The sequence below is a fragment of the Medicago truncatula genome, chromosome 8, assembly GCF_003473485.1.
Source record: "Medicago truncatula cultivar Jemalong A17 chromosome 8, MtrunA17r5.0-ANR, whole genome shotgun sequence".
Taxonomy (NCBI): Eukaryota; Viridiplantae; Streptophyta; class Magnoliopsida; order Fabales; family Fabaceae; genus Medicago; species Medicago truncatula.
In genome coordinates, this window is record NC_053049.1 from 31,597,676 (window position 1) to 31,625,335 (window position 27,660).

Genomic DNA, 27,660 nt, shown 5'->3' on the forward strand with positions numbered 1-27,660 from the left:
CCGAAAATTAATGGGTTTGTCCAAATCCACCCATTAACATAATGGATGAACTTTTTACCGCACGCAAACCGGAGTGGTTCGGGTGTTGGGTTTAGCCAAACCCACCCACGAACACCCCTAATATTTATGTTAAAAATGTTGATTTATATTATTAAATAAGATTAACTTAAATTGATTATTTTGTGTTTGTAAAAAAAAGAAAAAATCATTATTTTGCGACCTTAATATTAACAAGTGAATTTTTAGTTCTGCACAAAAAACATGTGAATTTTTAGAGGGAAGATCCAAAGTGATCCCTCTCAAAAAAAACAAAATGGGAGCCACTTTGCTCCTTCCTAACAAAAATATAATTTTTAATCTTTTAAAAGAATAAATCACTACACTTAAGACTTCTTTATATGAACCGCTTGACCAAAAAAAAAGTCTTTATATGAACCATCATCATATTAAAATTAGTTTGTTTGCTGATTGGATTTTCTGTCCACCAATCATGGCATATCATCAGATTGGCTACATATCTTGCGACAAAACTAAGAGTAATTATACTCACTAAATATTTTCTCTTATAAAAAAAATGGATCTTATAAAAATAAAAACACGTTTTAGTTTCTAATAATATTCTTAAAGAGACATTTCAATTTCTCTTTCAGATTTTCATGCATTGCATGTAAACATTCATGCCTCATCAAAATCTAGTACTGATTGAATGCAACTACTTGTTCGAGAAGCAACAAAAGATTTTCCATACAAGCGTGGAAATACACCCAGAAAAGAAATTAAAAATAAAAAATAAAATACAACTCATAAATTTACTATGGTTCCACACTTCATTCCTCCATCTATAATATTTCAACATAATATTTTATTACTCAACCTGCTTAATTTTAAAAGGAGGAAATTGCAAACTCACTCGTACATTTTCGCGCAAAAAATTGCAAACCTCTCAACTAAAATTGAAAATTTTTACAATAAGGAAGCGAGAGTGAGATCATAGTATTGGATCTTTGTATCGAAAGTGTTCATGACACTGTAGTCAAGAGGCATGTTCGGTTGATAATAACACCGATGCAAGTATAGGATGTGAGAGACCAACACTTAAGGAACAAAGATTGTTGTTGTATGACAAGTGTGGTTAAGAGTTTTACATTAGGATATAAAAGTGGATGATGAGATATATATAAGTTAGAGAACTTGTGTACTTAATATCTTAAAGTTTTGAATAAATATGTAGTGTCTAACTCACTTATGCGATTGCTCTAAGTCCAATGTGATGATTCTCTCGTGCTCCAATGATCCAACAAGGATATCAGAGTCAGAGATCCAGCTTGTGAGGAAGGTAGAAGTGGTTTCTGGTGCTAGATTGATCATGCAAAGAGAATCTCACACTTGTGGGATTAGAAAATGTTGATGTGTTAATGTTAGTTAGAAATCTCACATTTAATGAAAAAGGAAACGTTGAGTAATATAAATGTGAGATGCATATCTCCGGTGTCTTAAGATTTTGATTTAATGTGTTATCCAAACACTTATGTGGTTCTTCTTAATGTAATAAAATAATCCATCACAATGTTATAAGGCTCCTTAGAAATCTTTTCATTACTCTGTGTGAGTTTAGAAGTAGTTTTAGATTAAAATCGAATATTTTTTTTATGATTGTGATTGAACAAAAATGTAAGAAAAACCTACAAAAAAGAATGTAAAAACACATACACTTATAATTGTATCAATACCTATATATAAATAGGATACACGATTTTGGGTTGATTTTTTATCTTTCAATTATAACCTTCATTTAAATAATTTTGTCGGAAATTTAATCGTTCTAATTACAATTTTACTTTTTATAAAATATTATTTTAATCTTTAATTAAAAAAATAATTAAATCTCATTAAAAATAATATTACTACAATATAAACAATATAAATTTGATTGCAAAATATTCTAAAAAACTTATAATCAAATACGATAAAATAAACATATCATAACATATAATATAAAAGCGGAAAGACAAACATATTTTTTAATTAATATAAATAGTAATTATCTATCTAGGTAATTAGGTATGGATGTATGGTGCATTTTCTATATATCCAAAGTAAGAATGTAAGTAAGGCAGAAAACTCTAAAAGTGAAGATAAAGATAAGAGCAGAGAGTATAATAAAGTGGAACTGTACCTAGGTAAGGACGTGTGGTGTGTGAGTGTCATGTGTGTGTGGGGCTTTAACTTAATTTAATGTTGGTCAATCAAGCAAGCAGTCGTGCAGCATCAGCCAACCTCTTTGAAAAGAAAGGATTGCCTGTCTTCTTCAAATTCGTATTTGGCAACTAAACCATTATTGGTTTACTTACCTTTTAATAATATTTTGACTTCAATTTTGTCACTTTTCCGCGTGATCATGCACAGTAGTCGCACATACATTACACGTAAAAACGATAAATAATTCATATAAATGTTTATCAAGTATTTAAAAAAAAAAAAAATTATTTCATATTTATTGTAAGTTCCTTTGAGCAAATATAATTTCTTTCAAACAAACCCTAATTTTTGTTCAACTTAGAATCAGAAGCTCTATTTGCAGACAACTTAGTACTTATTTTTAAACCATAATAATAACAAAAGAAGCCGAAACATCATAGTTTAATTAGGAAATCAACTAGTACTTCACAATTCATTTCATAAAAGAAAAAAAAAAAAAAACAAGACTACTCAATAAAGATAAACAAGATTCAAGCATACAAACAATTTTTATTCATTATATACAAAATAGTCCTAATCTTTGAACTTCTATAGCTAGAGAAAAGAAAACACATAGAGAAAATTAACTAAGGTACATAACATAATAAAAGCTATAGCTAGCTAAAAACTAAGGTCACAAAACATTGACAACTATATATTTTTTTCCTCCTTGGTACAATCAATTAGCACTTTCAACATGACGTATAAACACATTTTCTAAATCTGGTGCTTTAAAAAACTCTCTTACAACACCACTACTTTGGTAGTTCCACTTCAAAGAAGATTTTTGCTTCCTAGGAGCAGGTGGACAAGTGAATGATGTTGGAATTTTTGATTCCTCATTTGTTGGTGTTGAACATTCTTCTATTTCAATTTCAACTTCTTCTTTTTGTTGTTCCTTCTCAATAGAATTTGTCTGTATTGGCTTCAATGGAGCACGTAACGCTATTCCAGCTATAACCCATTTTCTACTATTATTTTCTGATTCAAACCCTCCTTCTACTACTTGTGCCTTCTCAGAGTACCCCATATTGGACCCAAAAAAATAAATATGTAAGACTAAGGTTTTTAAAATAAATATGTGTTAGTATAAAGTAAGGAATATGAAGAAATGAAATTTTGGAGAAGGAAAGGAAGAAGAGGGAAAAGAGAAAGAGTTTTTTGAGAGATGGAAAGAGAAAAGAGTAAGATATGGTATTAAATGTGAAAGTGGGGGGTATGATGTTGAAAGTTGCGTGTTAGAAAAGAAGATTGGGAACCAATGAGAAAAGGGAATAAGAGAGAACCCGAGGAAACTCGTGACATAAGCAAAGACGATATATTAACTAAACTAAAATAATATAATTAATAATAACATGAAACCAATGGTAAGCAAAGAGATGTCCATGATGAACATTGGGTAGGAAATATAAGGTGATTAAAGAATTATTACAAAATTATTGATAGTATTATGTTTCAAGTTGAACTATGGACTTCAATTTTTATTATTGTGGTGTGATACTTTTTATTTTTGGTAAATCACTTTTTTTAACAATACTAGGTTTCAATTGGTTTCTATATTGAAAATGATATTTTGACCTCCAAATTTTGTTGTTAAATATAATTGATATTTACATGTATTCTGATATATGTGTAAGTTATAGAAGATACAACCTCCATTTTAATGTGTATTTTGATTATTGTTTGCTTATAATTCATTTTGATGAAGTATCAATTAGTAACAATGTTGTCATGTATTCTCATTAGCAAAAAAGTTTGAGCTCCCGATTTGGGAATATGAGTCAAATTTTTAGTGACTAAACCAACATTGGTTGAACTCCTTTTTTTTTTTCCTTACCATGTGGTTTCTAGAAAAAAGTGTGGATTCTAATTGTAATCTTGAGTAGAATCAGCAAATTAATAGCCCCTCCGTACTATATTATAAGCAAAAAAAAATAATTTCATGCTTATTAAGAGAATTAAAATATAGTAGTTTGTAACATAATTTCTTGTGTTATCCATAAAATAAGTTTAATAAGAAGATGGAAAAACAATTTTCATTAGTTGTTGATTATAGAGAAAATGAAATGGAGATCAAATTAAATGCAGTTTGCATTTAATTTTCCTTAAAAAAATATGATTTTTTGAAATAACATAATTAAATGTGATAAAAATTAATTTTTTTTCTTATAATTTAGGATAAAGAATATGAGTTTTTTTGCTTATAATTTAGGACAGAGGAGTAAATTTTAGTTATAATAATCTTGGTTTAGTCAAACTTTTTTTATCGTGTTCGATAAGTTATTTAGTCATACTTCTTTTTTATCATGTTTGAGCTCATTTTAGTTATGAATACATGATAATCTTGGTAAGCAAAGATGATTATTATAATAACTAAGATTCAAATTCTCTTGAATGATTTCTTTTGTTATTAAAACTCATTAATCATTTGAATTTAAGAATTTTATCTATTAGTTTATTAACATGCAAATTCTTGATATACACATTTTTTTTTTTTTGGTACAAGATATACACATATTTTATTAGTCCACTCTTCATTCTTTCTATTTGTTCTTTAATGTAAGTCTAAAATAATTTATACACAAAAATGTAGTTAATATGACTTTAAAATTTAAACCCACTTGAATTGGTTTAATGGTGTTGATTTGGGCTCTTGAAGTGGTCCCCTCCTTAAAATCTTAGATTCAATTCACCCGGTGTTAATTTGAATGAACTAATTTAACTTGTTAAAAAAAACTTTAAAATTTAAAAACGATTATGTGAAAAATAATAATTAAAAAAGATAATTGAATTGGAATAAGTTTTATCTGAAAAGGTAACAGCTAAAATGGAATGGAGGAGTTACTTGCATTATAGTCTTCAAACCTGTAAAGAGAGCTTATTCTTAATTTGTTCAAACAGTAACACATCATATAATTTTTTATTTTTTTTTACAAAACACATCATATAATCTTATAATGAAAATAAAACTAAATTATTCGAATTCTATTTTGAATGAATAATAAGAAAAATGTTCAAGAGTTATCATTGATGCTAATAATATCAAATATTATATCTATCTATATAATATTCAAATTCAAATAAATAACTTGTGTTCCAACACTTTATAGTTTTTGTAAAAAAATAAATAAACAACTTTAGTTTAGTAGCTTACCCTGCTACCTTACTACCCTAAGCATATATACTATAATAAACTATATGCTATGCATATATTAGCTCCAAAAAAAAAAATATATATATTTGGATGGATTTGGCGCCAATATTTTGGTGAAAAAGAGGGAGTAAAGAGTGGGTTGAAATTTGGCGCCAATTGTTTAGGTTATTATTGGGATCAACAAAAAATAGCCTCAAGTTGTATATGCTATGCCCCTAAGTCCAAAAAGTGATGTACAAATACAAAGTGTCTTTTTCTTTTGGCCAAACTTCATCAAGTTGTGGATTTTTTTTTTTTGAAGGAATCAAGATGTGGATTTTATAGGGAATCATTAATCATGCATACATATGTCATCATCAATCAAATATTGTTTTACAATTTTTGTTTTGTTTCCTATTGAAGTTTCTGCAATCTGCATCAGCCCACATCAATTTGTCCCTTATCTTCAAAATGTTGAATTTGATCAATGAAAGTTTTTTTTTTTTTAACTCTAAACTTAACGACAAGGTTCTAGTTCCCTCAAATATTGATCACCAAATAAAAATATCATCAAATCAATACAACACTATTTATCAGGGGGTAAGAACAGGGAAATAGAAGAAACTGGGCTATTTAAAACCATTTTGTAGGTTTAGTATGCATGAAAGTTGAGACCACAAAGAGTCCTTACGTTATTAAATGATGTTATTTGGACATTAAAAAGTTGAGTTTTAACTACTATCATATAATTTTGTCAAAAAAAAAAAAAAACTACTATCATATAAAAATAAACAACTTGTAATTGAAAATTACGTGACCAAAAGCAAAATATATCCGATGATTAATTGGATGGATTTGGCGCATCGGATATAAATACGGTGTTGAAAATCATTGTTTATATTCATACTGGGTCGGTCTAATAAATTTTATTTTTAAGCAAGGCGTAAACAAATTTTAATAAATGAGACCTTTTTAATTTGTATATGAGGCCTTTTTATTTATAAAAATCTAATGAAAAATATTTTTTTTTGGAAGGTCTAAAACAAAGATTTCAGTAGATTTACTTTTCGGATCAATCATGTATCCACGTAACATTTCTCTGCATTCATTATGTGATATGACCCCCTAAATAACATAACTAAACATGTTATTAGTCCTTCAAAAAAAATGTTATTAGAATTGTGTAACGAAGTACTATTAGTATAAAAAGAGTTCAAGAAAAATGAAGAAGTGGACTCCCTCTGCTAAAAAAATGACCTGCACATTTCTTTACCCAAAATGAATGATTTCTTAGAATTTTCAATAAAACATTTATGACTTTTTTAATACATTTTGGTCCAAAATCTAATAAATTGCTTCAAAAGAAAACTCGTTTTAGATAGCTTTTTTCATCCAATGCACCCTTATCTTTTTTTATGTACTCTTTGAGCTCTTTATGGCATAGTCATAGAACTCTACACCCTCACCATGTACAACTCTACAATGGGGTTAATAGAGTCCAATCTGTAGAATATCTTTTAGTACAAGTATTAAAAAGAAATCTTGAGATCATGCAAGGGAATAAATACATATCTAGATTTCCAAATTCTACCATTTTTCATCACCAAAACGTGTTTGTGTGAACTAAACCATTATCATCCTAACTAAGTCAAATGTCATTTACAATTTACGTGATAATCACATTTACAATTTCATCAATTTTCCTTTCATGTCAAAAACTTTCTAGTTCTACTAATTTACTTGATTATATTTATTATATCTTTATTTCCCTTTTTTCTTAGGATATCTTTATTTCCCTGATGACTTTATCCGTGTAAATTTTGCTTACTTGGTTCTCATTCACTTTTGAACTTAAGTTTTACCAGTGTTTGGTTGCACTATACTGACCATTTGTAAATTTTTTGACAAGTCTCCAATTTAAAGATAGTATCATACATGTACCAATTCAAATTTTGGACTTTGGAAAGGCTTGAAAGTCCAAGATATCAAGATAAAGAAAAAAAATTACACGAGAATTCAATGTTCAAGAGAGACATGAAATTGTTAAGTAAAGTTTTTCATGATGTGTATGATTGTACATTTATATCATTGTAACATTATTGTAAGACAAGATTCAATATTTTATTAAGCATGAAGAATCCCACATCGGCTTTCGTTTGTATGTCTAAATTTTGCTTTCTAACAAGTAATTTTAATATTTAACAATGTGGCCACATTTAAGAATATCTAAGCATCACATGATCTCTATCACTTACTATTTTTTGAATATAGCTCATGTTCTAGATTGTGTCCCCATTTTCTTTATTTTTTGCAAGAACTATAGATCGTTGGGCTTTAAGAACTATTGATAATTTTCATGCTCTCATGTCTTTTTTCATGCTCTCATGTCTTTTTTTCATGCTCTCGTGTCTTTTTTTCATGCATGTCTTTTTCATGCTCTTTTGTCCGGTATTTACATTTTTTTTTTTGTAGTATGTAAGTCAGGAAGAGTCAACAATACCACTACCACCACCGACCACCTAACCTTTCATCCACCAGCATTGCATCCCCGCCGCTGCCGCCACTGCTGCTTTCATTCACAAGCATCGGTTCGCATCTCCGTTGAGTATGAGTGATCCTCCAGCTCAACCCAATGCAGAGTCACCGGTAAGCCTCTCTGACAACCTTATCGCTGAAATCATTTCCTTTTCCGATGTGAAATCTCTTATGCAAATGAGGTGTGTATGCAAATCTTGGAGATCTATCATTTCTGATCCTAAATTCGTCAAACTTCACCTTAAGCGTTCCGCGCGAAACCCTTACTTGACACTAATCCGAGATAACATAGGCAAGAAACTTATTCCCTTCCCGGTGCGTCGTTTAATTCTTCTTGAGAACCCGTGGATCCTCCTTCCGGATAACCTTTGTTATGAAAGTCAAGATATTTGTTATCCAAGTAAAGATATGGAATTTCGCAATGCTATTGGATTTTGCAATGGATTGTTTTGTTTAATTTGTTATGCTGTTGATTATTACGTGTCTCAAACTGTAGAGTTTTGGTTCCGTTTCTGGAACCCTGTCGTACTTACAATGTCAAAAAGGTTGGCGCATTTTATAATGTCAAAGAAGTTGGCGCATATTTTGAGTGTAGATATGTATATGGCCATCAGTAAACATTGCAAGTTTTGTTAAGAATCATGATCCTACCTAATAACTCCCTGATTCTCTTTTGGTTGACTGATTAAGTTTAATGTCTATACTTAATTATTGCCTTGTATAGCTCCTGCTAATTACATCAGTACTTGACTCTCTCTTAGTTGACTGATTTAATTTAATGTCCATATTTAATTGTTGCTTTGTATAGTCTGTGCTAATAAGCACATTATCATTCCCACATGTATAAAGGATAACATCTGTATACTCCATAGAATTAATAACAACAGAAGCAATTATCTTCTTTTACATGGTATCAAGAGCACTCAAACCTCTATAGCTCAAATACCCATTTTTTTCCATAGTTTCTATCATGGTAGAACATGATGAAACCTTAGAAACACCCAAAGCCTCTACAAATAAGAGCCTTACCAACAAATATGATGATCCAAGCGATCCACTATATCTCCATCACTCAGACCAACCAGGTTTGGTTCTTGTGACTCAACAATTGTCACAGAGCAATTATCCTCTTTGGAGCCATGCCATGCTCAAGGCTCTCACCACCAAGAACAAGGATGGATTTGTGGATGGATCCATCAAGAAGCCATCAACAACATCTTCCAAGGAGTACAAGCAATGGATCCGCTGCAATCTCCTTGTCAAGGGGTGGATTCTCAACACCATTTCACCTAGCATTGCTCAAAGTGTAATGTATAATGATGATGCCTCCAAGATTTGGAGTGAATTGAAAGAATGTTTCTCTCATGCAAATAATGTGCATCTCTTCCACATTGAACAAGAGATTCACGAGTGCGTTCAAGGAGATATGAGCATTGGTGACTACTACACCAAATTAAAGGGATTGTGGGATGAACGTGATGCTCTCAGTCCTCTTCCACTAAGTGACGGTAACGTGGCAAAGAAATTGAAGGAGTATCAACAAACTCAACACACCATTCAATTTCTGATGAAACTCAACCCGGTCTATGCTACAGCTCGGGGACAAATTTTACTTATGGATCCATTGCCCCCCGTGAATAAGGTATTTTCTCTTATTATTCAAGATGAAAAACAACGTGACATTTCTTCACAAGTAACATCAGAAGCAGTAGCTTTTGCTGTCAGAAATGAGCCACCGAATTTCAACAAGAATTATCAACCAAAGTATCCACACCTCAAATGTGATCGCTGCAACCTTGCTGGACACACTGCTGAAAATTGCCGCCAACATCTTAAATGTGATCATTGTGGCTACAAAGGTCATACCATTGACATTTGTCGCAAGCTCAAGCGAGAAAATGTTCAAGGGGATAGGAAAGGTTTCTCAAACTCCCTTTCTAGAGCTAATCATGTGAATTCCAAATCTGACAAAGCTGAGACAACTTCCTCATACAACCTGACTGCAGATCAATACCATGATCTACTTGAACTCATTAATCGGACAAAATCGGTTAGTGTTGCCAATCAAGTGTCGACAATGAACAACCTTTCAGGTATCGCTCCTAAATATCTCACATATGGTAAGAATATTAGATGGATATTTGATACAGGAGCCACTGACCACATGACTTGTTCGTCTCAATTCTTCACCACCAGCAGTCCTGTTACTAATCGTTATGTCTATTTACCCAATCATGCCCTTGCTCAAGTCACACATATAGGGACAATACATTTTTCTAAAAGCCTCATACTTTATAATGTGCTTTGTGTCCCTTCCTTTGAATTAAATTTAATATCTGTGGCTAAATTAAATCAAACATCTTCCTGTCATGCAACTTTTACCAACAACCTTTGTTTTGTGCAGGACCAACATTCGGGGAAGACGATTGGGACGGGAATTGAGGAAGCTGGACTCTACTACTTAGATACGTCGAAGTTTGCTGGGTGTCGTTCGTTTGCTGCCATGGTCACTTCAACCAATCCTCATCTTTGGCACCAACGACTTGGTCACCCCTCCAATAAAAGCATGCATGCAATCTCTCTGTGTTCTGAACTTGTAAAGTTTCATTCTATCAGTTATTGTTCCATTTGTCCACTTGCTAAACAAACTAGAAAACCTTTTTCCACTAGTTCTATCAATACAAAATCTTGTTTTGAGTTAATTCATGTTGATATTTGGGGCGGTTATCATGTTTCAACTTTGCAAGGGGCAAAATATTTCCTCACTATAGTAGATGATTTTTCTCGATGCACATGGGTTTATCTATTACATACAAAATCTGAAGCTAGAAAGTATTTACTTACCTTTATAAATCTAGTTGAAACCCAATTTGAATCCCGCATTAAAATCATTCGTAGTGACAATGGATTAGAATTCTCCATCCCAAACACATATCATGATAAAGGAATTATACATCAAACTAGTTGTGTCTCAACCCCGCAACAGAATGGCGTTGTTGAACGAAAACATCGTCATCTTCTTAATGTAGCTCGTGCCTTACTTTTCCAAGCCAATCTTCCCAAAACTTTCTGGGGTGACGCTATCCTTACTGCCACTTACCTAATCAATCGCACTGCAACGCCCATTCTTCAAGGCAAGACACCTTTTGAGGTACTATTCCACAAACCACTGACTTATCACCACTTACGGGTCTTTGGTTGTCTATGTTTTGCCTCCAACCACCATCACAAACCATCAAAGTTTGACACACGTTCTGTTCGTTGTATTTTCCTCGGTTATCCTTATGGTACCAAAGGTTATCGGGTATATGATTTAGCCACTGGGAAAATTTTTATTTCTCGAGATGTCATGTTTCATGAGCACATATTTCCATATACTTCCGCTGCCACTCTGTCTAATCCTTTAACACATCAAGTTCCTATTACCACTACTGTACCTCATGTTGCTATGCCATTCTTTCCTTCCCCAACACCATTATTATTGGATGACCAACAACAAACACCACCTATTGTGGCGCCCACTACAGCACCTCTAGAAACAATTATTCCTACCACCACGTCCACTTCAGATGCCGCAACTTCCGATTCTACAACCTTGACACTACCAGAAGCACCTCATAATACCCCTCTTCCTGCTCCTATACCTAAACGAAAGATACAAGCACCCAGCTACCTTCAACAGTATCACGTAGAAGTGTCCTTGCCGACTCGTTCCTTACCGTCGTCTCACTCGGTGTTGGCTGCTCCTAAAGGTATTCCTCATCCCTTGTCTCAAGTTCTCAATTATGATAGACTTTCTGCTGCCCATCGTGTTTTCACCACTTGCATATCAGTTGTCAAAGAACCTACCTCCTTTCAACAGGCAGTCAAGGATCCAAAGTGGCGTCTTGCTATGGATGAAGAACTTTCTGCTCTCCATGATAACAACACTTGGTCTCTCCAAGATTTGCCTCCAAACAAGAATCCAGTGGGTTGCAAATGGATTTACAAAATCAAATTCAACCTAGATGGAACCGTTGAGCGCTACAAGGCTCGCTTAGTTGCAAAAGGGTACAGTCAGGTTGAAGGTTTTGATTATCGTGAAACATTTGCCCCGGTTGCTAAGCTCGTTACTGTTCGGTTACTACTTGTTGTGGCATCTTCCATGAATTGGCATCTTCGACAATTAGATGTCAATAATGCTTTCCTTCATGGTGATCTCGAGGAAGAAGTATACATGTCATTGGCTCCCGGTTACGGAAGAAAGGGGGAGACACGTGTCTGCAAGCTTCACAAGTCTTTGTATGGGCTAAAGCAAGCCTCACGTCAATGGTTTATCAAATTGTCCAAAGTACTCGTTCTTGCGGATTTTACTCAATCAAAATCAGATCACTCCTTATTTGTTAGACGCCATGAAACTAGCTTTACCGCTCTCCTTGTTTACGTCGATGACATAATTTTGGCAGGAAATGATCTCCAAGAAATCGAGAGAATTAAAGCTCATCTCATGGAACAATTCAAGCTAAAGGATCTCGGTAACTTGAAATACTTTTTGGGCATAGAGGTATCTCGATCCAAACAAGGAATCACACTTTCACAAAGAAAATATGCACTTGAAATATTGGAGGACATGGGATACTTGGCAGCAAAGCCTGCCAATTCTCCAATGGAGCAGAATTTGTCTCTTAGCAAAACAGATGGTGATTTCATTGCTGAACCATCTTCTTACCGAAGGCTTGTTGGGAGATTAATCTATTTGACCATTACAAGGCCAGATTTGGTGTATCCTGTTCACATCCTCAGTCAATTCATGGACAAGCCTCGCATTCCACACTTAGAAGCTGCGCAACGGATACTACGCTACATCAAGAAAACACCTGGACAAGGCATTTTTTTTTCATCCACAAGTTCACTGCAGCTGAATGCTTATTGTGATGCAGATTGGGCTCGATGTCGAGACACACGCAGGTCAACTTCAGGTTATTGTGTTTTTATTGGAAATTCCTTAATTTCTTGGAAAACAAAGAAGCAAGTCACTGTATCCCGCTCAAGTGCAGAGGCGGAATATCGTTCCATGGCATCTGTTTGTTGTGAGATCACTTGGCTACGGAGTGTTCTATATGATCTTGGAATAGAGCATCAACAACCGGTTAAATTATTTTGTGATAATCAAGCCGCTCTACATATAGCCTCAAATCCGGTATTTCATGAACGGACAAAACACATAGAAATAGATTGTCACCTTGTTCGCGAAAAGGTTCAAGCCGGAGTAGTCAAAACTTACCATATTTCAACATCAGAACAACCAGCAGATGTTTTCACTAAAGCATTGAGCGTTCCACAATTTTCCAACCTTATCAACAAGTTAGGAATGATCAACATCTATTCCAACTTGAGGGGGAGTGTTAAGAATCATGATCCTACCTAATAACTCCCTGATTCTCTTTTGGTTGACTGATTAAGTTTAATGTCTATACTTAATTATTGCCTTGTATAGCTCCTGCTAATTACATCAGTACTTGACTCTCTCTTAGTTGACTGATTTAATTTAATGTCCATATTTAATTGTTGCTTTGTATAGTCTGTGCTAATAAGCACATTATCATTCCCACATGTATAAAGGATAACATCTGTATACTCCATAGAATTAATAACAACAGAAGCAATTATCTTCTTTTACAAGTTTGCTTTTGTGTATGATAATTCATCGGAGACATATAAGGTTGTAATGTTATTGTTGGATGTATTTGAAAATAGAACTCATGTGCAAGTTTTAAGTGTGGCAGACAATGTTTGGAAAACTATTCCAGATTTTCCCGCGGTTCCTCTTCCTAATATATATACCGGTCAGGGTGGGAGTGATGGTGTGTATTTGAATGGTCGTCTTAATTGGTTGGCCATTCAAGATCGTCCCGTTAGTGTTGATGTTGATGTTTGGGAGGATATTGAGGCTAAGGAATTTGTCATTGTTTCACTTGATGTGGAAACAGAGTCATACACACAGTTGATGTCTCCCTGTGCTTTTGATGAAATGTCATCTATTAAGCCACCATCTTTATGTATATTGAAAGATTCCTTGTGTTTTTCTCATGATTATAGAAGAACCGAATTCATTATATGGCAGATGGAAACATTTGGAGTTGAAGAGCCATGGACTCAACTCCTTAAAATTAGTTACCAAACTCTTCGAACTAGATTTCATGATTTTGCTGACTTGAAAAATTGTCAATTGTTGCCATTGCACCTTTCTGATCACAACGATACACTAATATTGGCTAATAATCAAGAACAACGGGCAATTCTATATAATTTGAGGGATAATACAGCAAAGAGGACTAGAATTATCGATCCAATACAATGGTTCTCTGCCAAGGTTTTTGTTGAAAGCTTGGTTTCTATCATTTAGAAAGCACGTCAAGACATTTGTGGGATGATTGGAGGAAAGGAAGAAATGAGCTTTTTGGTGCTGCAATAGCTTTAGGTTTCTTCGGGGACATTGGAAGCAACTCACAATTTAATAATTGTTTTGTTTTATAACTCTTCTGTTTGTTTGGAACCATGTGAATGTCACTAATACATTTATGCATTTTAGTCCTTTTCCTTATTCATTTCTTTACATGCCATCTCTCTTTTAATTTTTCATCCAATTCAACCATTCAACTTTCAGTTTTTCCTTGTTTCTTTTATGTAATTGTGGTTTGTTTCATGTCATGGGTATATGTCTATGGAAAGCCTATTCTTCTTAGTTGACGTTGTCTTGATGGATTGGCCAGATGCATATTAGTAGTGGTTTTCGTAATGGGTCTATGTCTAATTTACTACTCCCGTAGAGGCTGTTAGTTTAATTCTTTGGTAAAGCAGTGTGGCAAAAAGATAAATGTTTCAAATCTTCGATTCTTCAATGGATGTCTAGTCATCTTGCTTGTTTAGCCATTGGTGGATTATTTGATTTAGTCTATGTAGTGGTAGTTTTATATGATTTTGTTCATCTACATGTTGGAAAAACATTATACTTATGTTAAGTATACCTTTGAGTCGATCTGTTCTTAGTTTGTTCATCTTTGTTTTGTTTTTATTAGGCAGTTAGATTGATTTTTAGTTTGTTAGTCTTTTCTTGTTAGGTTAGTTTGTAATGATTCTCCTTTAGCAATATATTCAGGTTAGTCTTTGGTTAATATTTGAATATCAATATTCAGCTGCAAGGATTCATTTAGAACCTGTGACCTCCAATTTTGTTGTTTTCAGATGAAGAAATTAACCATTATTGTCAAGAAGCAACCACTACAGTAGTGTTTTTTTTACTACAGTCAAACTTTTTTCTGAATAAACCATCAGTTTAGACCCTAAAGTATCACTCTTTCTTCAATTTAGTCCCTAACCTGTAAATATAATAAGTAGTCATTAAACTATATAGGCTAAAATATGGTTTTAGTCCCTGCAAATATGTCTCGTTTTGGTTTTAGTCCCTGTAAAAAATAAAATTTGTTTTTGATCCCTGCAAAATTTTTTGTTTTTGAAAATAGTCTCTTACCCCACTTTTGTGATAATTTATATACGTGACACAATATAACTGAACCAATTTTGTAGTTTTTGGTCCCTGCAAAATTTTTTGTTTTTGAAAATAGTCCAAAAAACAAAAAAATTTGCAAGGACCAAAAACAATTTTTTTTTTACAAGGACTAAAACCAAAACGAGATATATTTGCAGGGATTAAAACCATATTTTAGCCAACTATATAAAACTTGTCAATCTAGTGCAAGTTAAAACATAAGATACTACCTCGTTTTAATGTGTAATTTGATTTGATTAGTTTTCGTTTATGATTCATTCTGATGAAGTATAAATTAATAAAGTTCATCCAGAAATCCTAACTCAACTGACAAAGTACCGAAATTGTTAGGCCGGATACCATGATCGGGGTTCGAACCCCGGTACCTCCACTTGTATTTTGTGTGTGAGTTTATAATGGCTTTGCCATTTCGTCTATCTAAAAAAAAAAAAAAAAAAAAAAAAAGTTCTCATGAACAATAGCCTCAAGTTGTATATGCTATGCCCCTAAGTCGAAAAGTCATGTACAAATACAAAGTGTCTTTTTCTTTTGGCCAAACTTTATCAAGATGTGGATTTTATGGGAATCATCATTAATCATGCAGACATATATCATCGTCAACCAAATATTGTTTTGCAATTTTTGTTTTTTTCCTAATCACTGTTAATAAATAATAATTGAAGTTTATGCATCATCATATCAATTTGTACGTTACCTTCAAAATGTTAAATTTGATCAATGAAAGTTTTTTAACTCTAATTTAACGACAACAATGTTTATCATGGTTCTAGTCCCCTCAAGTTTGGATCAACATTTTAAAAATATCATTAAATCCATAGAACACTATTTATCAGGGGTAAGAACATGGAAAGAGAAGAAACTGAGCTACTTATAGAACCATTTCGTAGGTTTGGTACACTTGAAAGTTGAGACCACAGAGAGTCCTTATGTTCTTAAAATGATGTTATTTGGACCTTAAAAGGTTGACTTTTTAACTATTATCATATAAAAATAAACAACTTATAATTGATAACGTGATAAAAAGAAAAATCCATCCCATGATTATTTGGATGGATTTGGCGCATCGGATATAAATATGTTGTTGGACATCTTGTTTATATTTACATAGGGTCGGTCTGATAAATTTTCTTTTTAGATATGACATAAAGGAGAACTCATGATATCATGCAAGGTAATAACATACATATCTATATTTTCCAATTCTACCATTTTTTTCATCACCAAAACGTGTTTACGTGAACTAAACCATTATAATCCTAAGTCAAATGTCATTTGCAATTCACTTGGACCAGTCCAAGTGAGTTCATTCTAAGAGAGCCTAGGATGCCAGAAATAGACATTGTTCACTCTTGTTATTATTTATTTTCCTTATCATCAGTTTATATTATTTCTTTATATCACTCTTGTTGAACTGCTAATTTCATCAATTTTCCTTTCATGTCAAATTACTTTCTACTAATTTACTTGATTATATCTTTATTTCCCTGGTAACTTTATGTGACTTTGTCAAATATTCTTACTTGGTTTTCATTCACTTTTGAACTTAAGTTTTACCGGTGTTTGGTTGCACTTTACTGACCATTTTCTTGGCCAAATAATTTTTCACAATTTGCACTTTCAACTTACTTCATCAATTTGTATTTTAAATAGCACTCTCAACAAAATCTAAGTTTAGTTTGTAACCTACAAAGATTACCCCAAAACCTGATAAGTCAAATCATGGATGGTGTTGACTGACAAAATATCTGAACAAAATCCTTCAAACATACATGTAATGGTCAAACCATCTGTCATGTGACTCTTAATGAGCTAAGTAGACATGTCAGATGGAAATAACGGATTCTATGAACAAACTGATAAAATTCAAGTCTCAAATGTAGGGATTCTAATAATTTTGAATAGAAGAATCCAATACAAAAGAGAAGTTATACAAAAGTAGTATTGAAAGAGTTTTAGATGAAGATAATTGTTGAAATGTTTGATTGATTCCAAATGAATCACAAGACCATGGTTAAGTACAACCATAATGAATCACAAGACCATGGTTAAATACAACCATGAAGGCTAAAATGGTAAAATTACATAGAGTACAACTAATATTTAAAATAAACTAATAATCTACTTAGTTCAGGTTATATTATGTTGTACAATAGTTCAAATTTATAAATCATGCCTCCCTCATGCAAGGAGATGATGCACATTATAGATGCAAAGCTCCAAGATCTTCATCAGAAGTGTTTTTACTTCAGAGGCAGTGATAAAATTTAAGGACGAAGATGGTGATTTCCTCAATAATGTACTCTTATAAATAGGTCAATTGCACCATATTATCAAATACAATAAATATGATCCATAAGTTGGTGATTACAGGTTCAGATGGTGTTTACAGGTTCAGATTTTCTAATTAACAATTTGGAGAACTTTGCTAAAGTTCCACTTCTAAACAAAATGCACAAATTTCAAATACTGAAAATCAGAAGTTTACTTAAAATGCATATTGTAAAATGTTATACAAAGGTGTAACCAAAACCTCAAACCAAAAAAAATTGAACCACCAAAACCTTAAAATTGATTGATAAAATGAATCAATTCTGCTCTCTCCAAAATTTTCTCATTATCTGAGGATTTCTCTTCCTTTTAATCCCTCACGTGGCACGCACACTGTCCGTAAAATGTTATTTGCAATACTTGTCTGGAACTATTTCAACTAACTTTGTGGGAGAGCTTGATATAGTTTAAAAGCCGTTTCAGTGCATTACCACTGTCAATGGCATCTCTAGCTCTATCCAGGGCTGTGGATATATCTTCTGCACCTTCAGCACCAAGTAAGTGATCCACCATTCCAGCATTCAAGACAATCCGATCATATGCTGGTCCTTTTTCTCCACTTAGAGCTGCTAAACCCAATTCAATGTTCCTAGAGACCTGAAGTTTCAAAAACAAAAAATTAATCAGTGTCACAAAACTTCTACTCTAACCATAGGGGAAACTGGCTACATATTAGAAGCTTCCAACATGCAAAGATACTAAACAATATAATTGTTGAATAACATACATTAACATTCTAATTCAAAAGAACAAACTCAGACAAATGCTTCAAAAAGATGAGAAGTTGAAAACAAAGTATACAATTCAAAACAATCAGGGGTCCTCCATTGTTCATGAGGAAAACAGCATATACAAATGCAAGCATTTGAACCATCTGTACACAAAATTACGCTATTCCAAGTGCGCTTGAAAGTAGACAAGAACTCACTACAAGTCACCATCATCAGAGTCCAGGAGATAATTAAATACTAAAATGACTTGGTCGGACCACTATAATGGCTCACAGAATGGAACTAACACATTTCCACCATTATAAAATTTGATTTCAGTCCATTTCTTGAATAAAGACTCCTATACATGGTTAAACATAATTTATAGAGCTTGTCCAAGAAACAAACAAGAAGAATTGGACAAGTTTAAAAACAGGAATTTATCATAAAGTGAATTTTCAGAGGAGTTGCATACATTTGTTGGATGAAGGACAGATTATAGAAACATATAATCAGAACATAAGAATTAGTGCATCAAATCTTAAGAATAGATGGTAGAGATTTAAAGTAGTGATCTGTACTATTAGTTGTGCATTTGTTTTAGTAAGCTTTTTTAAAGAAAGAAGTTTCTTGTCCCAATATAATAAAAATACTAAAGAGCTTCTCATCCTATAGGAATAAAAAAACTCTTTATGTTAATGTGCAAAGGAGAAAGCCGTGAATAATGTTTCTTAGTTTTTAATGGGTGGCAAATTTATCTAACACACCACAACACCTTCAACAGCAGTGGAAAAATTTGAACATATTGTAAGAGAAGCTGAATTTCAACCATATTTCATGGATGTTCCATATATTGGAAGAATATTACAAAAAGGAGAAAAAACACAAAATCTAGAGAACTTTACGGATCTATCAGTTCTTGGTGTGTCTGTGGGTTGGAAACCATAATCCTTGGCATTGACCTCAAGACTAAATCCTTGACGCGTAACTCCTGAAATATGAAATAACTATATTGTAAATGTATAGATCTAAGGCATGATGCAATACAAAACTATGAGTTTGCTAATCAGAAACTGGAAGAGTGATAGGGTTGCCCAACCAGCATTGGAAATAAAAAGAACACAACAAAATTACACACACAGATATGTTTATGAAATTATTATTTAAGAGTAAATTATATATTGAACTGATAGAAATGAATAAGGAAACCAAATACATACCGCCAGGTTCAGATGTGGATGAAATATCAAGTGAACGAAACCCTGAACAGTAATTCACCGGAATTCCCTTTGTCATGCTTGATCGCAATCTTGTAGTCATCGAGAGGGCTCCTTCCTCTCCCTACAATATGAGCATAAGCAGCGCAACATGAAGTGACTTCTTTTATCAAGGCTTAAGCCTCTTTCAATATTAATTATATTATAATAGGATGATTTAACCAATTATAGCAAGAGAAGAAAAACAATAGTTTATAATACAACCAATAGTTTATGGAGAAAAAAATATATGTGAAGTTCGTAGAATATATTAAAAAAAGTAAAATCCAACCTTCACTACCAAACCAGAATGTACACCCCTTCTTTTCATGAGCATTAACAATGACTCTTCGTAACCTCCATGATAAAATCCAGTAACAATAGCTTCCTTACCACTTGCCTGTTGAAATATACATTTTTAACTAAATAAACAGATGGTGACATCTGGAAGAAGAAAAAAATTTGTACCCCATTGGGCCAGTTCGATTGGTCTGACTCTTGTTTACAACTAAAATACCTTCTCAGCTAACCATATTTTCTACTATTCACTTCAAAATGCAGAATATCATACAATTTAAGCAAAAAAAATTCCTCTTCCTTTTGAAATAGTTGGGAGTCTTGGTTACATGACCCTTAAGCTTTAATAAAAAATGAGCTAAAAGTGAAGAAATCAATGTTCAATATTAAGATAAATATATTACATGTGATGTAAAAGAAAAATATGTGACTCTACGACGGAGAAACTTATTCCCAGGCACAATTTATTTATTTTTCCTTTGAGCAACCAAGAGTTTTATTTTTAATTATCAGCTTTCACAAAGAACTTTATTTTGGTAATTTTTAAACATCAAAGAAGTGTTCGTGTTTTAGACAGTATAACTTGTTAACATTCCTTAAGCTACAGTATTTGCCAGCATAGAAGTATTACAGCACAAAATTGTTCTTCTGAGAAACTCAAATGGCCCCAAAATCACCGTGAAGTTTTCTTGATGATTTACTTCGCAACTTCTATGTTGCATAAAATTCGCTTACCTTGTGAATATGATATGAAGAACATGAAACTAAATAGTCATATTATTGAGGAAAGATAGTGAGGTAGAAAAACCATTTGTGCTTTCTTTTAATAAATAATGATGATGCTTCTAAACTTAACAAATAGACTATGTGGACGAATTCATAATTTTTTGAGACTTTGACAGTGAATGAAGTTCTCTATATGATCTTAGCTTTAAAATTTTAAACATGTTATAGTAATATAATAATCAATAAACTAAAAAAAAAATGTCCCTATGAGCATAGCTCAATGTTGCAGTACGCAGGGGTTGGGGTTCGAACTCCGGATTTCCCACTTTAGGGGTGAATTTCTGACCTCTAGGCTACTTGACCAAAATAAATAAATAATAATAATAATAATAATACCAATAATAATCAATAAACTAAAATAGATCAGGAAGACTTAATGGATAAAGGAGTCCCACCTTTACATATTGCTGAACCTTTTCAGTTGTTGCAAGTGGAGGGCGCTTCTTTATATGCTCCCTTATCCCAATTAAAGAGTATCTACAGAAAAAATAACAAGATTTAACCTACTCTGTTCCAATAATACTGTTATACTACATATACACATAAATGCAGCCCCATACTAAACATTGCCCCGAGTAGCAATATAATTTAGCTTAAAATACTCTTTACCCAACCTTTGAATAGTTAGACATGAAGATAAAATGGAAAATGCATTCTCTCAAATTTATTTCTTTTGTTTCTTCTCATCCACAAATTCGATTAGCCCCTATATTTAAAATACAAATTCAATTTAGTCCCTATAAAATGCCCCTGCAGTTTCCAAACGATGAAAATGGTCCCAATAACTTTTTAACAATGTAATAAGGCCTTAATTTGGTCCTTTAGTTTCACTCCAAAAGGGAATCAAACTTAGGTTACAGGGTGCATTTTGCATTATTCCAAAACAAAAGGAGCTTTATTCAATGATTCTAAACAGTAAATAATAAGTATAATTTAGAACGCAGTTGTCTATAGGGACTGAATGAGTTATTTAACCTATAATGATATTCCAGATTTCTACAACTAGATGAGTAACCAGGACGACTTTACAAAATTTTGAATTCAAGAAGAAAAGTATCAAAACTTTTTCCAATGGAATCCCAAAGTTAATTAGGCCTAGACAAATAATATATGGTTTGATGCTCATACAGAGACGGGCGAGCTTCACGCTGACTTACATAAGCAAAACCAACTTCTTCATCCTGGAAAAAAAAAAAAACAAGAAATATACAGTTAGAAATAACATATACAGTATAATTATGATAGTACAGTATCATGTAAATATAGCAAATAAGGTAATGTTTATCTTTTTATAATTGTATATATTGTGACACACACAAAATTGAGCTCTGTGATAGACACTGGATTCGCTCAGGCCCCTAATTCAAGGAATGCCAGCCCTCGACTCTCACTATCACAATCCTTTTTAATTTTATTTAAAGAGTGTTACACCTCAGGTTTTATTGCCGTATACAATGGTAATTCCATAACTTGTCCCTCTTATTTGCTGTCAATTGGTCCTTGGGTGATTTTCATGCCAACAATCACATTCGGGTAAAAGTCTTAATTCTCTAAATTTTCTACCTTGTTTACAAAATAAAATTGAGTGACATAAGCCACAATGACAACAGTATAACTTCAATATGGCAATAATGATAGCAATAAGTGCGGTGACAACCACGACTTTGAATATATCCTCAAATTCAGTATTTTGTGAGAGAACCAACTATACTTTGAGATACTGTAATTTCATTCAAGAAAATATTTTCAGAGACATCATCACTAACTTCGTTGGTTCAAATGATCAATTTCTAGATGTTTCACTAAGCCTTTGAGAGGTCCTTGTATAAGCAATACAAGTAACAAGCTTGATGCATATGATTTATATGCTCTAAAGTGATGAGCTTGTTAAAAATAATGTAATTATGGTAGCTATGGTTGTACAGCATCATGTAAATATAGTATATAGGGTAATGTAAGTTTTTGTATTTAGTGTTACTATGTGTGCATGTGTGGATTCACTCATACACTCTTTCATTGTCCTCTGTTTCGACTTAAAAAAATAGTGTTATATATAGTGGCTAAACGAAGAGAGAACCATTGTAGTGCTGCAAAATATTTGCAGTAAACCAAATAACCTCAAGAAGTTTCTTGGCGTTGAATGGGGATAAGCTTATATTTGCCCCCATAAACTTCAACATCTGCTCTTCAGTTATACCTCCCTAAAACACAGACAAGTATTCAGAAATGTTATAAAAAAATAAAAAATATTTTCTGCATGAAACATGAAAGAAGATTAAATATCAGGGGATAGAATTTCAAAAAGGAAAGCATCTTAGTTTGCCACTTAAACACCCAAAATGAAGAAAAAATCACACACCTTAGGTGGCATCCAATCTACACCATGAAGCAAGCAAGACTCTCCATAGCAAGATCTAACTGCAGCAACAAATAATGTACTCCTGAAGAAGCGAGTATTTCCATCATATGGTTCACCGTAATGGGTCAGCGATTTGACATCGGCAATAGGAGGGGGGCCTGAGAAAATCAATCCATGAAACAATTAACAATAGGGATACTAACCATGCTGATTTAAAAAGTAACAAAAATAAGGCAGAATAAAATTTGAAATCATATTAAATCTTATACCAAATTCCTCATCAAATGCGAGGCAATATGCTTTTAACTCGCGATCAGTTTCCCGATTCATGCGCTGACCAATTAAAAATGCCGCAAGCAAAGCCTCACTTGCTCCATGAGGCTTTTCACCCTCTTCTTGGAAGGGAAGAACTTCCTTCAACACACCTTGGACTTCCTCAAATCCTAGATGGCCACCAGCCAACACCTCCCTAAGAGCACCAACCAATCTCATTTCGCTAGTGCCATTGCCAACAAACTGCGGTCCAATCGAACTTCCCAAACCCATCATCAATCCTTCAGGGTCAGCTATAAACACTATGTCAGGTGGAAGCACTCTAACTAGAAGTGGCCAGAACGTCTTCATTGCACGCATTTCCCCTTCACTCCATTGTGTTGCCTCTGGAAAGGCATTCGCACGAATCGTCATCGCTGCAAAAAATGCTCCCATTTGTGCTTTGGAAACTTCTTCCTCATCCTTAATTTCTCCCCTAGCTGAGATGAAATGAAAAGTAATTAGAAAACACTAGTACAAACAATTTAAGCTTTTCATTATAAAAGCCTTAGGGTACCTTTGAACGAAAGAAAAAGTGGAGTAACAAAATTGAATATAATGAGATAAGGATCGTCATTTTCATTTGATGTTGTCTATTTTAAAACAATCTAAACCAAAACAAAAAATCAACCAAGAACCTGGCATCTTTCATCTTCATTTCACTCCATAACATTCTTTTACATCATATATAAAGTTTTCTAAAAAAACATCAGCATACACAATTCAAACTTTTCATTTTAAAACCCAATACCATATGTGTTTGACGAGAAAATAGGGTTTAAATTGGATAGTAACGGAATGTATTCCATCTTTTTTTATTTAATCTCTCTTATCTTATTCTAAACAAACCAAACAATAGAACCTATCAGCATTGTTATGGCCCAGAACTAACATCATTGCTAACATCAAGTATTATGAGTTGTTTGAATGCACTGGAATAATAAAAGGTGTCTAGAAGCTTCAATAATGAGTCACTACAGTAGCCATCACTCGTCAATTCTGTTTTACAATTCCTTTAGCATTGTTATCAGGCAAATGTTGAATACCCTGGTTCCGGTTATATTGAGATGCTATATATGCAAGCACTTAATGAATGAAAAGCAAGAAGAATGAATATGAAAACGCTTACTTTTCCCTTAGCATTTTCTTTCTTTTACAGTGTGTTTAGCTATTTTTATTTCATAGTTCTTTTACGCTGCATAGGACCTATTTGTATCGACTGATTTGAGTATACCTACTAGCATAAGCACTTGTCAGACTATGGCATAGGACCTATTTCAGTGTGTTTATGTTTTGTGAGACTGTTTGGGAGAACTTATAAAAACAGATTATGACATTTTTCATAAATGTTTCTCAGCTTATTTCCATAAGTTCTCCAAGATAGCTCAGGAAAACAGCTTATAGCATATACAAAAATAATTTTATTTTATCTTTTGCTATAGAAATAGCTTATGTGAGCTTATACATAAGCACTTTTGATGATAAACGCTTGTGCTATAAGCTGCAGATAACCTGTGTATCCAAACCAATGTAGTCAGGATAGAGATCCTACATAGGATCGGTCGGCCGGTGAAAGAACGTAAACATGAGGAACGTAACACGGTTCGTAAGTAGGATCGGTAGGTTGTTGATAGAGTTGAGAGAGATAGATAGAGAAAATAGGGGGAAACAGAGGAACCAAGCATAAAAACAGAGATAATAGAGGAAAAACAGAGAAACCAAGCAACAAAATTGAGAAAAACAGAAGAAATAGAGGAAAAACTGCAAAAAACAGAGGAAACAGAGGAAAAATGGCAAAAAACAGAAGATATAGAGCAAAACCGAACCAGAGTGAAGTCGAAGCACGGTCGAGGTGCTGTGGCACGTAAGATCGTGTGATCCTACGAGCTGGGAGTCGTTCTTGGTTACATTCCAAACAGAGAGCTTATGAAAACAGCTTATGACATGTCCATAAGCTATTTTCCAGCTAACTTTCATAAACTCTTCATGATTAACTTACAAAAGCAGTGTCTTTAGCTATTTTTATTTTATAGTTCTTTTACTCTGCATAGGACCTATTTGTATTGACTGATTTGAGCTTACCTACTAGCATAAGCACTTTTAATACTATGCCCTATTTGGATCGCCTTATTTGAGCTTATCTTACTGATATAAGTTTTGTGAGACTGTTTGGGATAACTTATAAAAACATTACATTTTTCATAAGTTTTCCAATATAACTTAGGAAAACAGCTTATAACATATACAAAAATAATTTAATTTAATTTTATCTTTTGCTATAGAAACAGTTTTTGTGAGCCTATACATAAGCGCTTGTGCTATAAGCTGCAGATAAGCTCTTTATCCAAACAGAGAACTTATAAAACAGCTTATAACATATCCATAAGCTATTTTCGGCTTATTTCCATAAACTCTTCAGGATAACTTACAAAAACAGCTTGTAGCTCATATGAAAAAAGTTCAATTTTTTTTATATAGAAATAGTTGATTACATACACACTTATATAAACGTGTATTATAATCCAATCATAGTTCACAGTTCAATTGGTTATAAGCGCGTAATTAAGATATTTAGCCAATCATAGTTCACACACAGTACATCACAATCATCCAATTCAATTCCATTTCCTGTATGTGTTTGAAGAAAAAACAGAGTTTTAGATTGGATAGTAACAGAATGTATTCCATCATTTTTTTTTATTTTTTTGAGAGAGGAATGTATTCCATCATATTTTTTTATTCAATCTCTCTTATCTTATCTTATCTTAACTTATTCTAAACAATCCAAGCAATAGAATCTAACATCATTGTTATGGCCCAAAATATAATGAATGCCAAACTCAAGGATTATGAGATGTTAGAATGCACTATCAGATCAGGTGTCTAGAAGCTTCAATAATGAGTCGCTACACTAGTCATCACTCATCAATTCTGTCTTTAGCATTGTTATCAGGCAAATGCTGAATACGCTTATATTGAGATACTATATACGCAAGCACTTGATGAATGAAAAGCAAGACAAAATCAATATGAAAAGGCTTAGTTTTCCCTTACCAAGTTACTATTTCTTTCCTTTGCAGCGTCTTTAACTCTTTTTATCTGTTAGTTATTTTACTCTGTTACGGTCTGCTTATATTGACTTATTTAAGCTTGTCTACTACTAGCATAAGCACTTGTGAAATTGTTTGGGAGAGCTTATGAAAACAGCATATGACATATCCATAAGCTATTTTTAGCTCATTTCCATAAGCCCTCCAAGTAGCTTATGAAATCACTTTGTAACTTACACGAAAGCAGTTTGACTTTATTTAATTTTATCTATTCTTATAGAAAGAACTTATACATAAGCACTTATATGATAAACACACATACTATAAGCGCTTAATTAAGTTATCTATTCAATCAGAGTCATATTACATTACAATCATCCAATTCAATTCTTTAACACGCTCTACTGTAACGTGAGACGAAAGAAAGAAAAACCTGATCTAAGAATTGTATCAAACACCTTGAAGGCTTGTTCTTCATCAAGCGGTTTGGTTTGCGTTGGACCAGTACAAACCCTGGTTTGAGCATCCAACACAGTTTGATTCGGCCTAGTCAATTTCGAACTCCGATACGAAGACGACAACGAAGGATTCCGAAAGTCGAATTCCGGAATTCCGAATTGCTCGACGGTTGCTGAATCCAACACCGCCTTCACCGCCGTTGAAAGGTTTCTTCGGCGAATCCACCTGTGGCGAGATTGGATATGGAGGTTAGGGAATGGATGAGGATTAAAGCGTGGTGAATTTTGAGTTTTTGATGGAAAAATAATTGAATTAATGGGTTTTGGATTTAGTAATAAAGATTTCATGGCTGGATTATTGAGTCAGTGTGTTCGTGTGGTTAGTTTTTGTATCTTTCTCTAAAATGGTGTTGGGTTTCTGATAAGTACAAGGACAAATGTAAGAATAAATAAATCTCTATCATAAATTTAAAGTAGACAGACCCATGCATGTACCGTCATCATCTTAGTGGCAATATCATTCTTTTGGATTCCCGTGATTTTATCTTAGTTGGTATGGATATTTGATGTTATATGCAGGAGTCGGAGTTCGAATCCCGGATACCCCACTTCTCCACAATTAAATTGTGTGAGTTCTAGCCACTAGACT

The 27,660-nt window shown here is 33.2% G+C and overlaps 4 protein-coding genes across 6 annotated transcripts; 2 read left to right on the plus strand and 2 right to left on the minus strand.

Annotated features, from left to right (window-relative positions):
- Positions 1–2,728: 2,728 nt before the first annotated feature.
- On the minus strand, positions 2,729–3,291 carry LOC25501448 (cyclin-dependent protein kinase inhibitor SMR6). The gene has a single exon (XM_013590684.3). It carries the CDS (start codon positions 3,266–3,268, stop codon positions 2,918–2,920), a length of 351 nt encoding a protein of 116 aa, XP_013446138.1. The 5' UTR covers positions 3,269–3,291; the 3' UTR covers positions 2,729–2,917.
- A 5,980-nt stretch (positions 3,292–9,271) lies between these two features.
- On the plus strand, positions 9,272–10,469 carry LOC120577724 (uncharacterized). The gene is made up of 2 exons (XM_039829561.1): positions 9,272–9,999; positions 10,311–10,469. Exons 1-2 carry the CDS (start codon positions 9,333–9,335, stop codon positions 10,346–10,348), a joined length of 705 nt encoding a protein of 234 aa, XP_039685495.1. The 5' UTR covers positions 9,272–9,332; the 3' UTR covers positions 10,349–10,469.
- A 3,101-nt stretch (positions 10,470–13,570) lies between these two features.
- On the plus strand, positions 13,571–14,484 carry LOC112417256 (uncharacterized). The gene has a single exon (XM_024772595.2). The coding sequence runs from the start codon at positions 13,614–13,616 to the stop codon at positions 14,289–14,291; it is 678 nt and encodes a 225-aa protein (XP_024628363.1). The 5' UTR covers positions 13,571–13,613; the 3' UTR covers positions 14,292–14,484.
- A 3,254-nt stretch (positions 14,485–17,738) lies between these two features.
- LOC25501450 (anthranilate phosphoribosyltransferase) lies at positions 17,739–27,460 on the minus strand. Of its 3 annotated transcripts, none has more exons than XM_013590686.3 (10): positions 26,987–27,459; positions 23,461–23,943; positions 23,192–23,349; positions 22,950–23,033; positions 21,961–22,013; positions 21,228–21,309; positions 20,042–20,149; positions 19,714–19,834; positions 19,399–19,484; positions 17,739–18,380 (listed from the first exon to the last, which is right to left on the minus strand). In XM_013590686.3, the coding sequence occupies exons 1-10, from the start codon at positions 27,357–27,359 to the stop codon at positions 18,159–18,161; spliced, it is 1,770 nt and encodes a 589-aa protein (XP_013446140.1). In that variant the 5' UTR covers positions 27,360–27,459; the 3' UTR covers positions 17,739–18,158. The 3 variants fall into 3 exon arrangements, with proteins under 3 accessions (XP_013446140.1, XP_024628393.1, XP_013446142.1); XM_013590688.3 differs by having other exon boundaries at positions 18,153–18,380; positions 27,012–27,151; XM_024772625.2 differs by lacking the exon at positions 20,042–20,149 and having other exon boundaries at positions 26,987–27,460.
- Between the last annotated feature and the right edge of the window lie 200 nt (positions 27,461–27,660).

Excerpts from the sequence above, each read along its gene's own strand:
- LOC120577724 (XM_039829561.1), top strand. The coding sequence starts at position 9,333 with ATGAGCATTGGTGACTACTACACCAAATTAAAGGGATTGTGGGATGAA. Across the intron at positions 10,000-10,310 it reads GACAATGAACAACCTTTCAG|GACCAACATTCGGGGAAGAC; the intron begins GTATCGCTCCTA and ends TGTTTTGTGCAG.
- LOC25501450 (XM_013590686.3), bottom strand. The coding sequence starts at position 27,359 with ATGAAATCTTTATTACTAAATCCAAAACCCATTAATTCAATTATTTTT. Across the intron at positions 19,485-19,713 it reads ATCCACATCTGAACCTGGCG|GAGTTACGCGTCAAGGATTT; the intron begins GTATGTATTTGG and ends TTCATATTTCAG. Across the intron at positions 18,381-19,398 it reads CACCAAGAACTGATAGATCC|GTCTCTAGGAACATTGAATT; the intron begins GTAAAGTTCTCT and ends TTGAAACTTCAG.
- LOC25501448 (XM_013590684.3), bottom strand. The coding sequence starts at position 3,268 with ATGGGGTACTCTGAGAAGGCACAAGTAGTAGAAGGAGGGTTTGAATCA.
- LOC112417256 (XM_024772595.2), top strand. The coding sequence starts at position 13,614 with ATGTTATTGTTGGATGTATTTGAAAATAGAACTCATGTGCAAGTTTTA.